Source organism: Argopecten irradians, chromosome 3 (assembly GCF_041381155.1).
Source record: "Argopecten irradians isolate NY chromosome 3, Ai_NY, whole genome shotgun sequence".
In the NCBI taxonomy this organism is placed as follows: domain Eukaryota; kingdom Metazoa; phylum Mollusca; class Bivalvia; order Pectinida; family Pectinidae; genus Argopecten; species Argopecten irradians.
In genome coordinates, this window is record NC_091136.1 from 50,583,813 (window position 1) to 50,601,007 (window position 17,195).

At 34.4% G+C, this 17,195-nt stretch overlaps 2 protein-coding genes across 4 annotated transcripts in view; one reads left to right on the forward strand and one right to left on the reverse strand.

Moving 5' to 3' along the window:
* The window catches only part of LOC138318963 (zinc finger protein-like 1 homolog), a 433,896-nt gene extending 417,614 nt beyond the window's left edge, over positions 1-16,282 (forward strand). Inside the window, exons 1-6 of one of the 3 annotated variants that reach the window (XM_069261812.1) lie at positions 7,459-7,590; positions 10,836-10,953; positions 11,175-11,368; positions 11,674-11,959; positions 12,245-12,368; positions 12,754-16,282. In XM_069261812.1, coding sequence (XP_069117913.1) covers positions 7,474-7,590; positions 10,836-10,953; positions 11,175-11,368; positions 11,674-11,959; positions 12,245-12,368; positions 12,754-12,958 — 1,044 coding nt within the window. In that variant the 5' untranslated portion in view covers positions 7,459-7,473 and the 3' untranslated portion in view covers positions 12,959-16,282. Of the gene's footprint in view, positions 1-7,458; positions 7,719-10,835; positions 10,954-11,174; positions 11,369-11,673; positions 11,960-12,244; positions 12,369-12,753 lie in introns of those variants that run through there. The other 2 variants (XM_069261814.1, XM_069261815.1) reach the window with 2 other exon arrangements.
* LOC138320157 (nucleolus and neural progenitor protein-like) lies at positions 1,090-7,295 on the reverse strand. Its single transcript, XM_069263208.1, has 5 exons — positions 7,174-7,295; positions 3,133-3,287; positions 2,740-2,816; positions 2,113-2,238; positions 1,090-1,273 (listed from the first exon to the last, which is right to left on the reverse strand). The coding sequence occupies exons 1-5, from the start codon at positions 7,244-7,246 to the stop codon at positions 1,090-1,092; spliced, it is 615 nt and encodes a 204-aa protein (XP_069119309.1). The 5' UTR covers positions 7,247-7,295.
* Positions 16,283-17,195: the final 913 nt, after the last annotated feature.

Below are 17,195 nucleotides of genomic sequence, written 5' to 3' on the forward strand. Positions count from 1 at the left end.
TGCCGATGGCCTGGATGTAAGCGCGCGAGGGATCTTACTGTGGGAGGAAACCGGAGTGCCCCTATTGAGAAAACCCAGCTAGGTGAAAGGCGATCCTGTGAGGGGGTTAAAGAAATTTTGTAATGGAAATGTTCCTTCCCCTTCCCCAGAAAGATGGTCCTGGCAAAAACAAAAAAATTTATGAAAATCGATGCAGAAATCTAGATATTTAAGTAGAAATTTATTTGCATTTTGAAAAAAATTTCCCAACTTCCGGTTTGGGCCCCGACGTCATATCCATTCAAGGCAGTGAGAGCGACACCTGGCGGTACCAAACGAAGGAATAGTTCTTTCCCCTTCCCCCAGGGGGAATCGCTATATTGCCACATTTTAAGGTTACAATCCATGCAGATACTTTTAGGACAAGTAGATATTTAATGCATTTTGACTAAATTTTCCCTTCGAATTTCACGTTCGTTTTTCCCGCAACGAATTTTCCATAAATTCTGGGGTGCTTAACAAAAAATTTATGACGTCAATATCATGTTCCCCTGGCCCCCAAAATGCATGTTCATGGCCAAATATAAATTAAATAGACCCACGAAAACATACCATTATTATGGAATTGCAAAATTTTATTGGGCCTACGATCATACGGAATTTAATTAAATTTGGTTAAATAACGAAACGGGGGAAATAAATATCAAAAGCCATGAAATTATATAAAAAAATTTATTCCCCTTCCCCCAAGAAATCTTTTTGGCCACAATTAATTGCAATTTGCAAACGTCTAGGACAAGATTTCGATTGTCATAGGCCAAATACCTAACTTTTCCCTATTTTTTTAACCACAAACATATATGTACAAGAAAGTTTACACGTTTCTCTCTGCATAAAATTTTAACTGAAGCTAGTTCATTTTAAGTTGTTACTGAGAAGACATGAACGTGCCTCAGACATTGACATTTCTGAGCTTTAATTTATCGCAAGATTTTACAGCAATCCAATTAAAGTTAGCTGTTCACTATTTACTCCGTTCATAGTAGCGATTTACGGCGTATACATCAAATTTAGTATTTTTACAGTAATAGGTTTTTATTCTGCCCCTCCTTATGCAAAATACAAGGGGTCCGGAACGTAAAAAAGTTTTTTGAACATATTCTTGAAGATTTCCCTGTCCCCCGAACATTTTATCATATGCCAAATTTGGTTGCAGAAATCCGGCTGATGATTGACAGGAAGAACAATGACTGTGGAATAAATAAGCCCTATCTCCAGGTCATGTTGAGCAGCACTGGGGAAGCTGTTAAGGAATCAGGTATTATATCGGTCTTAAGGCAGATTTATATTTATGTTGATAATGGTCACTTAAAATGTCTAATAACATGATTTTCAAATAAGATGTATTTTGAAAACTGTTTTAGTTTAACTTAATCATATGATCAGCCTCTTTACTAAGTTACCATATTCGCCGTAATAAGCGCCCCTCCCCCTACAAGCGTCCTTCTATTTTATGGAGAAGAGTTGAAGTTTTATAAACGCCTCCATCCCATGGATTTAACAATGTTTTACATCAGGTGGTGCCTCTAACATCAGAATTGTATCCCATATTACATGAACTTGGGAGTCTTCTACATGTGAATCATAATAATGCATCTCAAAGGATAAAAGGCATATGCATGTTTACTCTAACAGATTAATGTGTCTTAAAACACAAAGTGTTGAAATAATTTGTTCACAACTTATATTTTGTTTCATTTATAAGTGTCCACCTTTGATACAATTATTTAAACGTCCTGACCTGGGCGCTAATTACGGAGAAAACGGTATATATAATATAAACTTTATTTATTTTACATTGATTACCAAACAAGTTATATAACTTATGCAAATCACTCTCGATGGCCTGGATGTAAGCGCGCGAGGGATCTTACTGTGGGAGGAAACCGGAGTGCCCAGAGAAAACCCAGCTAGGTGAAAGGCGATCCTGTGAGTGACTTAACCACTACAGCACCCGATCACGGTATCTATGTTTCATATCAAAATCATCCCCATACATATATATAAACATCATTTTGCATAAGCTATAGAATAATTCAAACATTTTCGACATTCCCAAAATGTCAAGGATACATGAAGGTATGTACACTATAGCCTGCTGTCTGAGTAAGCAGGGCTGCCAGACCCATCAGCTTCACTAGGACAAACTGTAACATCTGTTTGGACGGCAGGTACACACTCTCATCATCAAGGTCAACACTGTAATGAAGTACTAATAGGTACTAAAAACGAAACTATGATCATCAAAGAGATTTGAATCAACAAGTGGCTTATGAGTCCTGTATTGCTCACATGGTTGCTACAGAAATTACAATCAAATGTATTATAGTAGTTACCTTATGTAAAAATTAATTTTTAAACCAATTCCAATATAAGCTTGTGTTACATTCTTATTTAAAAGTAAATTATAAGCAAGTAACAGAACAAATAAGAAGAAGAAAGGCAATTGGTGACAGTTGTCTAAAAATGAATAAAGTCTGGTCAGTCAATGCTTCATTGTGGCAAAAACTCATCTTTAGACCTGCAGGTCTCAAAACTTACCAAAATAGTTATCAGCACAGCACATTGAGACATAAAAGTAATTACACAAGATTGATATTAGAAGTTTATTTTGATGTACATGCTGCGTGCAGAACTACGACTCTTTACACTTTTTGCAATAAACAATATTTTGCATCAGCATTAGATACATATACTTACGTTTCTAACGAACTGGATATATCCTCCAGAAAGTTGATTCCCTCAAAGGCACAAATCCTATCCAAACAGGACTCAATCTGAAAGTATAACAGTACATAATTATCATACACTCATACAATTTGTACTGTTCCAAAATGAGTTGGTTCTGGTTATTTATATATAGATTTGCCCGTACAAAAAAATAAAATACAAATGTATTATATTTGGAACAATTAAGACAGACACAAAATTGTCGTACTCATATTTATATGTACAGGGTGTATATACTACATGTACATGTATCTGAGAAGTGAAATTCAAAAAAGGGAAGTCTTTAATCCATATTGAGAAGATATTCACAATATCTAATATAATTTTGTCATTCAGCTAAAGCATGTTCTTTTTTCAAATTACTCTTTTAAGTCCCTGTAGTGTTTTCTCCCTCCTTCGTTGTGCATGTTTCTTGTACACTATCTTGGACAGGATGTGCAACTCAGATTTCCATACCACCATGTCAGACAGTAGGTGAGAAATATCAGCCATTGTTGTTTTCATAACCCTGAAATGTACTGAAAAGGAGATTTGCCATTAAAGTTAGCCTTCATTCAAGTTGTATTTGTTCTTTAGAAAACAATAAAACTTGGTAATAAATCTATAAAATAGAATATGATACGCCACTCTAATCCATCAGTCACTTCCCTTTATCTGATTCTGTCGAAAGAGAAACATGTACTATTGGGAAAAAAATAAGGGAGGTAACTCAGACAGATCAGTTTAATGACGGAGTAATTGACAGTACTGGGTATGATGGTTGGACAGTACTGGGTATGATGGTTGGACAGTACTGGGTATGATGGTTGGACAGTACTGGGTATGATGGTTGGACAGTACTGGGTATGATGGTTGGACAGTACTGGGTATGTTGGCTGGACAGTACTGGGTATGATGGTTGGACTGGGTATGATGGTTGGACAGTACTGGGTATGATGGTTGGACAGTACTGGGTATGATGGTTGGACAGTACTGGTTATGATGGTTGGACAGTACTGGGTATGATAGTTGTACAGTACTGGATATGATGGTTGGACAGTACTGGGTATGATGGTTGGACAGTACTGGGTATGATGGTTGGACAGTATTGGGTATTTCCTGACAAGATTATGTATCAGAATACAGTGTACAAAATTTTGGCAATAAATTCAGTTTTCTAAGTCAAAATATAATTTAAGTTTAGCAATATTAAACAAGAACTGCTAGTACATTACTACATTAGTAGCTACATGTACATGTACATTGTATACTATATAGAGTTGTAACAGGAGAGGAGATAATGTAGCCAGACCGGGATTTAAACCAAGGACCTTCAAACATTAGCTGAATGCTATACCAACTACTGAGCTACATTTACATAGTCAGTGATAATCGACCCAATCCAATCACACTATACTTTTCCCTCCTTTTTCAATGTACATGTATCCGCCCTCAACAACAGACATGTACGGGACCCTTATATCACCCACCATGGGTATTTTAGGTGGATGTCAAGTACATAATTTGCAGCAGGAGGAGAAAATGTAGCTGCCAAACTGGAATTCGAACCCTGGACCTCCGAACACTAGTCACACATTCTACCAACTCATAATCAGCTACCTGGTTACCGACGATTGACCCAGTTCATTCCCGCTACAGAGGGTTGTAAAAGCGCAGCCCTTCGTGCCCATAGGGCACCAATTGCAAAGCACTTCTAAGGTAACACGTACATGAAAATATAAGAAACAAGAGGCCTAAGGGCCTTAATGGTCATCTGACTACCTTGGCACTAGACGTATCTGGAAAATAGGTCAAGGTCATTCATTTTCAGAATCTCAGGTCGCCCTTTATCCTGATTATAGTCTATTGAGAAGAATTTGTTCAAAAGTTTTAGCCTATTTGACCCGTGACCTTGAATGTAGGTCAAGGTTAATCATTTTCACAACTTTGGTAGCCCTTCATCCCAGCATGCTACAAGCTTAATTAAATATGAGTACTCTGGGCCTTAAGGTTATTGAGAAGAATTCGTTCAAAGATTTGAGCCTATTTGACCCTGAGACCTTAAAAGTAGGTAAAGGTCGTTTATTTTCACAACTTTGGTAGCCCTTCATCCCAGCATGCTACAGGCCAAATATAAGTACTCGGGACCTTAGTTATTGAGAAGAAGCTGTTCAAAGAATTTAGCCTATTTGACCAAGTGACCTTGAAAGTGGGTCAAGGTCATTCATTTTCACAACTTTGGTAGCCCTTCATCCCAGCATGCTACAGGCCATTTAAGTACTAATATCGGGCCTTACAGTTATTGAGAAGAAGTCGTTCAAAGAATTTAGCCTATTTGACCAAGTGACCTTAAAAGTATGTCAAGGTCATTTATTTTCACAACTTTGGTAGCCCTTCAACCCCACATGCTACAGGCTAAATATGAGTACTCTGGGCCTTACGGTTATTGATAAGAAGTCGTTCAAAGATTTAAGCCTTTTTGACCCTTGTGACCTTGAAAGTAGGTCAAGGTAATTCATTTTCACAACTTTGGTAGCTCTTCCTCCCAGCATGCTACAGGCTAAATGTGAGTACTTTAGTCCTTACGGTTATTGAGAAGAAGTTTGAATGAAAGTTTACGCATGGCGCACAGCGCACGCCAACGGAAGGTACATGATGACTATAGATCATCTTGACCCTTCGGGTCAGATGACCTAAAAACCCAATCTTCAAAATCCAATCCTACACAACGACAGCTTCAGTTTTCAGCCGCCATTTTTTTTTACACCTATGGGGAGGGGAGTCATGGGTAATCACCATGGATACAATGCCTTGAAGTAAACACATTATATAATCAAGCAGTTCAAACGCTCTTATGATCTGACAAATGTAATCGCCATCCGCAGAAGCTCAGTGCTATCGCTCTTGATTTAGACCACCTTCCAATATAATCAGCTGATCTAATACAAAATATCCGTTACGAAAATAAAATTTCTTTGTTCTCTATTGGGGGTTTCCATCTGAAATGAGGGTTTTTGGACAAGGCTAGAGTGTGAATTTATGAATAAAAAATAAACAGAAAATTTGCTCCTTTATTTCCATAAATTTCACTTTTTAAAATTGAAACATCTGGCTGCGCCCTTCAAGGCTTTGTCTTCAGCATTATTATATTCAATTAGATAATTATTCATTGACCCGGACGGATAATTAGATTCCTGATTGTGTTGTGAAAACATGACTTGAATTGAAATACAGGAGTACTAAGGACTTCAGATCATCTATGGAACAGATATCTACTGTCAGGTCGGGGAGAAGTCCTGATTCCATTATTATAGTGTTTTCCACTGATCAGGATTTTCCCCCGACATGGTCACTGCTGCTTGTAGCGAAAAAGATAACTACTCGGATACATGTGCTGATGTGTAACGTTAAGTTACTTCTGGTGATATCTTTTCCGCATCATCATCAGATTCCTCTCTGTTATTGCAACACGATTTTACAAGTATATATCAGAAAACTTTGGTGATACAACTTACTCTTATAGGCTCGAATTTAAAGCAGTCTTCATATTACAGACAAGAGGCGGAATGATTTTTTTCCTATTCCACATGTTTTACGACTTGCACGTGTGTTGACCTCAAAACATGTCTCAAGCTTCTCGTGAACACTGATACGTATTTAGTCTTAGTCTCACCAACGCTTAATTATATCATTACTGTATTTATTTAATTTCTCATGTCATCGTTTTTTCATATACTAAAACCCTGATTTTTATGGGAATTATTTTGTGTACATGTGCTTTAATAAATGTTACATGAAATATAATTTATTCCATAGCAGATGTATTTTGTTAAATCCGGAACAAATGTACCGGCTTTTGTCGTGTTTCTTATTTTAACATTACTTCCACCGTGTAACTTCCTGTTTGATGTGTCAAACAATTTTTGCACAGGATTGGTAGGCCCTAATATTTTTATGCAAGTATGGGGCTTTGCAAATGCCCAAAGAAGAAAGTAACCAATATATTCTGTTTTGAACATAGAGTGAATTGTTTGCGAATATTGTTTAGTTGCGAATCATGCAAAGGTGAGTTATTTAAACAGCACAATATCAATTACTCCCATAATATGAATTTAAGGCAAAGCCTCCAGAAGAGCGCAGCTACATGTAAAAGATTAGTGTCGACGAGAGACATCTATCAGACGTCCGAATATAAAAGAGTCTAGAGGAGGAATCTCAATAGGGATTAGGATTCCGACGAGAGACATCTATCAGAGCAGGACGTCCGAATATAAAAGAGTCTAGAGGAGGAATCTCAATAGGGATTACTCGGATACATGTGCTGATGTGTAACGTTATCTTTTCCGCATCATCATCAGATTCCTCTCTGTTATTGCAACACGATTTTACAAGTATATATCTGAAAACTTTGGTGATACAACTTACTCTTATTGCTCGAATTTAAAGCAGTCTTCATATTACAGACAAGAGGCGGAATGATTTTTTTCCTATTCCACATGTTAACGACTTGCACGTGTGTTGACCTCAAAACATGTCTCAAGCTTCTCGTGAACACTGATACGTATTTAGTCTTAGTCTCACCAACGCTTAATTATATCATTACTGTATTTATTTAATTTCTCATGTCATCATTTTTCATATACTAAAACCCTGATTTTTATGGGAATTATTTTGTGTACATGTGCTTTATAAATGTTACATGAAATATAATTTATTCCATAGCAGATGTATTTTGTTAAATCCGGAACAAATGTACCGGCTTTTGTCGTGTTTCTTATTTTAACATTACTTCCACCGTGTAACTTCCTGTTTGATGTGTCAAACAATTTTTGCACAGGATTGGTAGGCCCTAATATTTTTATGCAAGTATGGGGCTTTGCAAATGCCCAAAGAAGAAAGTAACCAATATATTCTGTTTTGAACATAGAGTGAATGTTTGCGAATATTGTTTAGTTGCGAATCATGCAAAGGTGAGTTATTTAAACAACACAATATCAATTACTCCCATAACATGAGAGTCGACTGGTCAGCCGTTTTTTTTATCGGACGTTATTTTGTAGACACGACGTAATGTTCCAAAAGTGTCTCGTCGTGCTATACCTCTAACATTGTTGGAGTAAATGTCAATATACAAAACATACCAAGTACAGTCTCCCATAACATGAGAGTCGACTGGTCAACCGTTTTTTTAATCGGACGTTATTTTGCTGTTGTTAGACACGACGTAATGTTCCAAAATTGTCACGTTTTGCTATATATACCACTAATATTGTTGGAGTAAGTACAGTTCAACAGTATTACAATCAAATCGTATTAAAATTCGTAAATTTTGTGTATGTACATAAACTTAGCTATTTTTAAATGTTTTATTCGACAACAAAGTTGTTGTAAAACCTGAAAATAGAAAAAATATACGAATGATTATATCTGGTCATGTAATGTCAATTTTGGATTAATCATCATGCATAATTGTATGACAAATGAACTAAGGAAAAATGTGCAGGGCAATATATATTCACTCATACAACTACTGTGAACTTACAAAACCTTTGAGAGTGATTTTGTTTATTTAACTAAAGCTATGTCTACAAGAGCATGTTGTTCCCTAGCCAAGCTAATGTGTGGAGTGGCTCCTATTCGAATAGAAACTGGTCGTTATGAAAACTTAAGATTTAAATTCTAGAACATGTTTCAACTGTCATGATCAAAAAGAAGATGAGTTTCAGGTTTTATTCAATTGTTCGTTATACCAGGATCACCTATTCTTAAAGGCTAGTAGGATAAATTCTGTTTTTCTATCACTTTGTGATACTTAAGAATTATGTCTTATTCACGAAAATAGTGATATGTGTTGTTATAGTGATATGTGTTGTTATAGTGATATGTGTTGTTATAGTGATATGTGTTGTTATAGTGATATGTGTTGTTATAGTGATATGTGTTGTTATAGTGATATGTGTTGTTATAGTGATATGTGTTGTTATAGTGATATGTGTTGTTGTAGTGATATGTGTTGTTGTAGTGATATGTGTTGTTGTAGTGATATGTGTTGTTATAGTGATATGTGTTGTTATAGTGATATGTGTTGTTATAGTGATATGTGTTGTTATAGTGATATGTGTTGTTGTAGTGTGATATGTGTTGTTGTAGTGATATGTGTTGTTGTAGTGATATGTGTTGTAATAGTGATATGTGTTGTTATAGTGATATGTGTTGTTGTAGTGATATGTGTTGTTATAGTGATATGTGTTGTTGTAGTGATATGTGTTGTTATAGTGATATGTGTTGTTATAGTGATATGTGTTGTTATAGTGATATGTGTTGTTGTAGTGATATGTGTTGTTGTAGTGATATGTGTTGTTATAGTGATATGTGTTGTTATAGTGATATGTGTTGTTATAGTGATATGTGTTGTTATAGTGATATGTGTTGTTATAGTGATATGTGTTGTTATAGTACCAAAACTTTCAAACAAATTAGATAAACGCTGAACTTGTTTTGTAATCACTGATTCGTATTATTTTTAAAGATGCTCCACCACTGACAAATGGTATTTTTTCACAATCAAAAACAGGAGCAGACAATTTAGTATTTTCTTCAGTTACAAAAGTTACTTGATTTACACCATTACCACAATTGAAAAGTTTGAGCTTTATATTTTACTTCAAATTAAAAATATGAAATATAATTAATTGCATCCTGAAAAAATTCTGTGTCACTATATCCTATATTGAATGAAGTACTGATTGTGCATGCCCCAAAGGAGAAATAAATTATTTTATATTATTTTTGTGTTAATTAGACATATATATACTCCATTAAACACCAATTATTGTTCAAATGATGAATATCATTTATGCTCTGTCAGCGATGGAGCATCTCTAAGGTTTTTATTTTCCTATCTTGTATATATGTGTGTATACATACGGGTATATATATTTTACAGTCTCTCATAATTCTGTATAGAATGGCCTCTTCATTTTAAAGAAACTTTGTTGTATTTATTATGTATCCATGTATGTGTTTAATTGAGGTTGAGACTTAGATAAAATATTTGAGTTTTAACTTGTACATTAAACAATGCAATATAAATGTACAGTGTACATACAAAATGTATACAAAGTACGTGTATTATTAGTTACACAGTTTGTTAGTGACCTTATACGGAAAAATATTGGGTCTAAAATAAACTTGTATTGGGCGAGGCGAAGCCGAGCCTGATACATGTTTATTTTAGACCCAACATTTTTCTGTATTAGATCACTAACAAACTGTGTAACGAATTTATCCTGTCGAAGACCATTTCAATGAAGTAACTGCAAAATGCATTATTTATGGAAACCAAAACGACTCAAAACTTAAACAATTTTCACCTCATTGAAGACTCGAATGCATTTCATGGTTCATTTCTGTTAAATAATCATTAATAAATGTTGCCAATTTCGGTTTGCTTTGAAAGTGGTCATCAGCGCTATCATTTAAACATTTTGTCTCCATCTCGTTGAGTGCCGTCGTTGCGAAGCTTTACTTGACCGCCATCTTGTTGCTAATGACTTTAGGGGCAAAGAACGATATCTCTATCGTCCAAACCTGATACGATTTCTACTAACCTGACACGACTAGATATTGAATATCACGTGAAATCATTTTAACCAATAGGAATACAAGATTCTTGTCTGAGGCAGGATAAATGTACATATATGTATATTGTACATATATAGATATATACCATATTGATATATACCAACTGTTGCTCTCTTGAGCATCAATATATTCAATGATTATTCATTGATTGGTTGATATTGTATTTAAAAAAATTACATTAATATATGTAAAAGTTTTGCAAGTTTTGTAAATATTTTGTACAATTTTTATTGTATTTTACCGAAGTTTAGAAATCAAGTGATTTATGCCAGCTTATTCATAGTGATGAACGAACAACATGGTAATGTAGATCGTTGCTTCTTCCTGCATTATAATTGCATGGGGCAAGTACACAATACAATGTAATCTTTACTAGAAGTCAAATTAAACATATTTTTGGTTTCATCTTCAAAGTAATTTATATATTTTCTTTCGATTTATAGTGCATTGTTAAGTCTTACCTACAATGGTTACAAGACAGTGATTACAGTCCTGTGTGTACGCTTTGTACCAAAGAATTGGCAGCAGAAAACAGAGAATGTGTACGACTGACGTGTTATGGTATGTTTAAATGTTGTAATGCATGAATTATTGTATAATTGCAATATTTGAATCAAATGCTTTATTAGTGTTATGCTTCGTCATATCTAAATATACAGCCTTTGATTTATTTATGGTAATTCAATTCAGAAATAGAAAAAATGTAATATTGTTTCTATACAACTCAGACTATGAATGATATTAATTACATACATTTTACATGTATAGCTGATCAATTTCAGATGTGTTTCACTGGCAGTGCTTGAATCGCTATGCCAATCAGATGCCTCCAAACACTGCCCCTGCTGGATACGCATGTCCAATCTGTAACAGTGGGATATTCCCAGCTCAAAATGTAGTGTCACCTGTAGCAGAAGAATTGAGACAAATGTTATCACAGGTGAACTGGGCCAGAGCAGGACTTGGACTTCCACTGGTTTGTATTTATAAACTAATGTGTATATCTATATTGTGTAGGCAATTTTAAACATTCATTTATTAAGAGCAAGGGGCATAACAATCTCACCAGTATCTGTCTCACCAATCTAACGTCAGTAGAAAGCCTTGTCAGCTTGTTTAGATGTTCATCTGTATGGTGATACATGTGTATTTGCGTTGATGATACATATATCTGCTACAATAAATACATAGTACTTAAATGTTTATAAGCTCATCATCACAATTTACTTCTTAGTATAGCACAGTAACTATCACCTATTGTGATGATTTTGTACTGAACAGATTGATGAGCCAGAACCACCACCATCACCAGCTCCCCCTATGGTGGATACAATAGAAGCACAACAACAGCAGATGGTAGTACAGCAGACTATGCCTGTAGCACAGAGTACACCAATGAAGAATGAACTAGCACCAGCCTCATCACCTGCCCCATTAAGGCCTGCTGCCCCTAACCACACTAGGCCCAGCGCCCATGTGACGCCTACCCCTCAGATGCAGCACAGTGTGATCAGTGTTGACACAGGCACCACGGTCAGGGGACAAGAAAAGAATTATGGTGTAGCAGGTATGAGTAGAATTGATGTCAAAAACTGTATGGTATAAATTAAGAATGAAAGTATGGAGTTGTATTGGTATTGAACTTAAAAAACTGTTTTGTTTCAGTATATTACTTAACAGACATTGTTTAAATGTATTTCCAACATTTAACAAAATATATAACATTTTCAATATTTATCAGTTTGAAATATATTTATTGGAATTAATCTATCATGCCATGAAGTAAAATTGCTGCTACATGTACATATAAAGGATTAATTGTTTTGACGTACATGCATGGTTACTCTTGTAGATCCAAGAAAGTTGTTTGATTCCACAAAGGAGGACACTAATAGTATGTTCAACATGTCACATGACCACGATGAAGATAAATATAAAAGAAGACCTGCACTTGAATGGCTCGGAAAATGGCTCAAGTATGTTTTAGTGTAGCTCAAAATTTCTATTAGTTTACACAACCGAATTCTCTAATCTTATGCAGACATGCAATTTGTATGTTTGTCTATACTGCTGTTTCAATATTTAGTAATAAAGTTAACCAATAAATTGAAATATATTTTTACTTTATAAATTATGTAAATAATGACCATTGCATGAATGTACACATGCATCATTTATAGAATATTTGTACCACTCTATGTTTTTGTACAAATATTTGAAAACATTTATAATGGTTTGATGATCTATAAAAGCATCTACCAATGAACTGATCAATTTTGATAACAATACAATGTACATGTACCAGTTGCAAGAACTCAATTAACAAGCTTGTATATTTTATTTCGGTTGTTTACTTTAAAGGTCTCGAGAAGGGAAACATAGGAAGGATCCTGATCTTATGTTGAAGAGATTCCTGTTTGTTTTAATTATTGGACTCATTGGATTTGTTACAGTCGTTGTAATCTTCTCAAAACTAGGACGCAATGCTACAGACAATGACCCTTTCCTGGATCCCATGGCTAATCCAAATATCCGAGTGAATGAACTACCCAAATCAGTGAATTAGTTATTAGGTATACAGTACATGTACTTTGTACATAGAAAATAATAAACTGGAGAATGGAAATACATGTATGTACAAATGAAGATACCTTGTAATTTAATGTCAAGTTAATGTCTTTGACATTTTTATTGGGAAGCTTTTACTTTATGTCAACCTTCTTACCATACAATGTAAGCATTTGTTGGGCATTCCATAAAATGCATGTTACCTATATTATTTGATCTGGCTGACACATCATTTCATATTTACTTATTTTGACCATTTCCTGTATCTTGAAAAAAGTGAATTACTATCACATGTATTTATACACAGACAGCAGCATTCTGGTTTGAGAACCCACAGTTATAACAAAAAAAAATATTTCTCTTCTTCAATGAAAAAAAAATTGAAGAATGCAAATATATGTGATAGCTCGACATCATAAACGTATTTTATGTGAATCAGAAAGAGAATAAATAATTAGTGAGATATACATGTATTTGAATGCATGATTTAAACATACCTTTGAATTGTGTGGTAGTTTTTGGAATTGATTTATTCTATTATTTATCTATATATTTTTTGTGGGGAGAGGGGGGAGAGGGCTGCCGTATAGTAAACTTTGTAAGAACATGTATTAAATACCTATTCATAGTTTGCAATTCGGCTTTATTCAGACACTAGGTAATACTTGTGTGCATGTGCTTAGGAGAGAGAGTAAGCATGTATGCTATGTATGTATCTTTGATCATATCAAATTTTGTTAAACTATATATCATGTTGTAGTACATTCTTTCTTAATATGTGTATAGTAGTACATCAAACAGATGTATGGCGAAAATTATACCACAATTAAAAATTGTCATTAGATGTAGATGATATACATGTAACCTACTGATACACTGTGCTGAGGACCAAACTGAAAAATAAGTACTGTAAGTTGTTAAACATGTGTTTTAGTATCGTCTGATGTTAACTTAATCCATATTTCTCTGCTATTTCTGTCGTTTTGAATTTTGTCCTGTTAAAGAGTATTGAAATGTAGATGTTGATTATGGTATTGATTATTTGATTATGTTAATGTTATGTATTGTTATGTTTAAACACATGATTTACAGCGATACTGCTTATTATTTAGCAAAATTTGTAACGGTAAATAGTTTGGATCACTTAGATCTCCCACACAGCTTGGCAGCGGTCAGTTTGCAAAACGTTTTGGATTGGCTGACCAAATCAGGGAACAGTATATATCAGCGTGAGTGTAACACTGTGAATGACTAGAAGTTTTGCCAGTAGGCAGGGCCTATTCTTGCCAGTAACAATCCTATATTTCTTTATCAATTTGCTTTACAGTTGTTTAGATACTATTTAAATGTTCACATTCGCTAAGCTCAGCGCTCACTTTGTGACCAAGTTTTTTACGTGTAAAATGAAATAAGAAAAAAATAGTTTATTACCATATACGGTACATGTATCAATTTCGTAATATTGAAAATTTGCCTTTAGAAGTTTAAACGCTGATACAGCGCTGTAACACCAAAGCGAAAATGATTTACGAAAGTTTATTCAAACCAGTTCAACCAAGGTTTTGCTACTGTATATGATCTGAATATTCAAAACATGTTGGAATGTCAACATTCTCTAACAGTTTTTAACACATTAAACATTTTAGATAAACTCCTAAATAGTTATAAATACAGCAGAATAATTTTGATATGTTATTTAAGTTCAGAAATTTTCAGATGGTTTTAGTTCGATTTTGGAAAGAAAAAAAATAAGATTTTAACTTATATATTGATAAAAAAAATTAACATGTCTGATTTTTTAAAAACCAGGTAAAATTGCTTATTTTCATGCTTTTAAAAATCCTATTAAATAACATCAATCGGGAAAACTGGTCACATCAAACCATGACATAATGTCAGAAACATATATACATATGTATATATGTTTCTGATAATGTTTAAACTTTATGTTGATGCAAAAATATCATGTTTAACAGAATACACTTAAAAGTAGTTTGCCAATTGCGAGGCGAAATGCCTATAAACTGGAGGTCCCTCTGCCTGTCAAGAAGGAGTTTCCAATTTCTATGTATAGATGTTTCTGGTTAAGATTGCCCAAGAAAATGTCAATTTACATGTACAGTATTATTTGTTCCTGTTTGATTCCAGATTTCAGTTTGTAAAACATTTTCAACTGGATTAAAATTCAGGTTACATGTAGACAGAAAGAAGAGAGAAACAAATCAGCAAATCATTCTCTTGCAATTATGTGTATCCTTGGTATGAACTATTCAATTGTGGAAAAAACAGCGACGAACAACCTACTTCCCAAATTACCGTACTAGTCAATCAAAGTGTTACGCTCACACTGACACTGGTTTCTGATAGGTCAGCCAATCAAAAACGTTTGCAAAACTGATCGTCGCCGAGCTGTGCATCAGGAGATCAAAGGGATCCAAACTATTTACAGTTACAAGTTTTGCTCAATAATAACAGAAACATATATACATATGTATATATGTTTCTGATAATAAGCACAGAGATTTAGATAGTAGTATATTTAAATCTCTGATAAGTGGTATCGCTGTATTATGAATGGGAGCAATCAACATCGATCAATAAGATGCACATGTTTCTTGTTGATACATTGTAGGTCAATCCTGTAAAGGAAACATAAGCAACATTTAGAGTACATGTAACTTAAGTCAGATAGATAAATCCCCTCCTTACAATTGGTCAATATAGAGAATACATATTAAATGTCTTAAATGATATAGCTTTTTCTTCTTCTTATGAAGAGGGAGGGGCGTTTATAGAGGGAAGGGTGCTAATTACAAAAAAAAGTTATTTCTTTAGGAAAGCAAAAGATTCAAATAATCAAAGATCTTGTGATGTTTGCATACCTGTGCATAGGTTTTAAATTGCTATGTGTTGTCTGTGTATAATTATAATATAAAAATATAATACTTACAGATCATATATTACATGAAGTGGAATATATTTAACATACTTATGTTTTCATTTTTTGTTTGCTATATCGATGGTACATCTGGGTTATGAAATCTACTTTTGATCTACAAACGAACGTTTACAAACTTTATATTATATCTTGGTATGTGTATACATAAATGATACAATTTGGATTCATTATTAATACATTATAGGGAGTGGATAAGTAAAACGACTGTAATATATACATGTAGGACAATTGACATGCGTATTGAAAAGTAATATATGTGAAAATTATCGTTTCATTTGATGAAACACTTCAATAAATTATAAACAAAGTGCTTTTTAAGCAAAGGAATTTGAGAAATAATAAATATAACTTATAAATTAACAACATTTGTTTCTTTTTCAATCGTCAATATGACACGGTTGCAGGACTTTCTTTCCATGTGTATATTTCTCATCAAATTCTACTTTGAAGCACCAAATGGAAGCACATAAGGTCTGTAAGAAATAATAATACAAATTATATAGACCTTTATGATAAATATGTGCTAACATCCTGAATTTCGTGTTAAAATGTCCTCTGTAGACACACATGGTCGTTTAGCTTTTTTACTTTATGATTAACACGAATGTACTGGTTCTAAGGTCAATTAAGGAATAAGTCGTTTTCCCAGACTGATTCATGTGGCCACGTATATACAATGTAGTTATTCTCTTTTGCATCCGTGCCTCTCTTTGCCCCTGGCCGTACGAATATTTTGCTGAAGACATTATGAGCATCAAATATTGGTCTATACTACATTCTGCATGCACTAGCTTCGAACATGTAGACGCCAGACACAGGTCTGTAATTTGCGGAGGACCTGTCACCTTTCTTTCAGATGGGCATATGATTTATATTTTCCAATAGTTTGTAAAAAAAAAAAAATGTAAGTGATATCCTTTGTTTCGCATACCACATGAACAAGCAGTTATATGGATTGCTTGCCAAAAGCTTTTCAACTCCTGGCGTAGCGATCCCAATGTTTGGCTATAAAATGTGTTGGCATCCCTCAAAAGGATGAAGATTTGTGATGATTTCTGGGAGAATCATTCGTTCAGGATCAATAAACTTTCAGCATTTGCAACATCAGATGTGCTATTCAAATTGAAGTATCCTGCGTCCAGATGGTGGGTCCGTCGTCCGTCCTCCGCCGTCCGTCCTCCGCCGTCCTCCGCTCCGTCCGGCGTCCGTCCGTAAACAATGCTTGTTATCACTATTTCTTAAAAACTGCTGCAGGGATTTTGTTCAAACTCACATG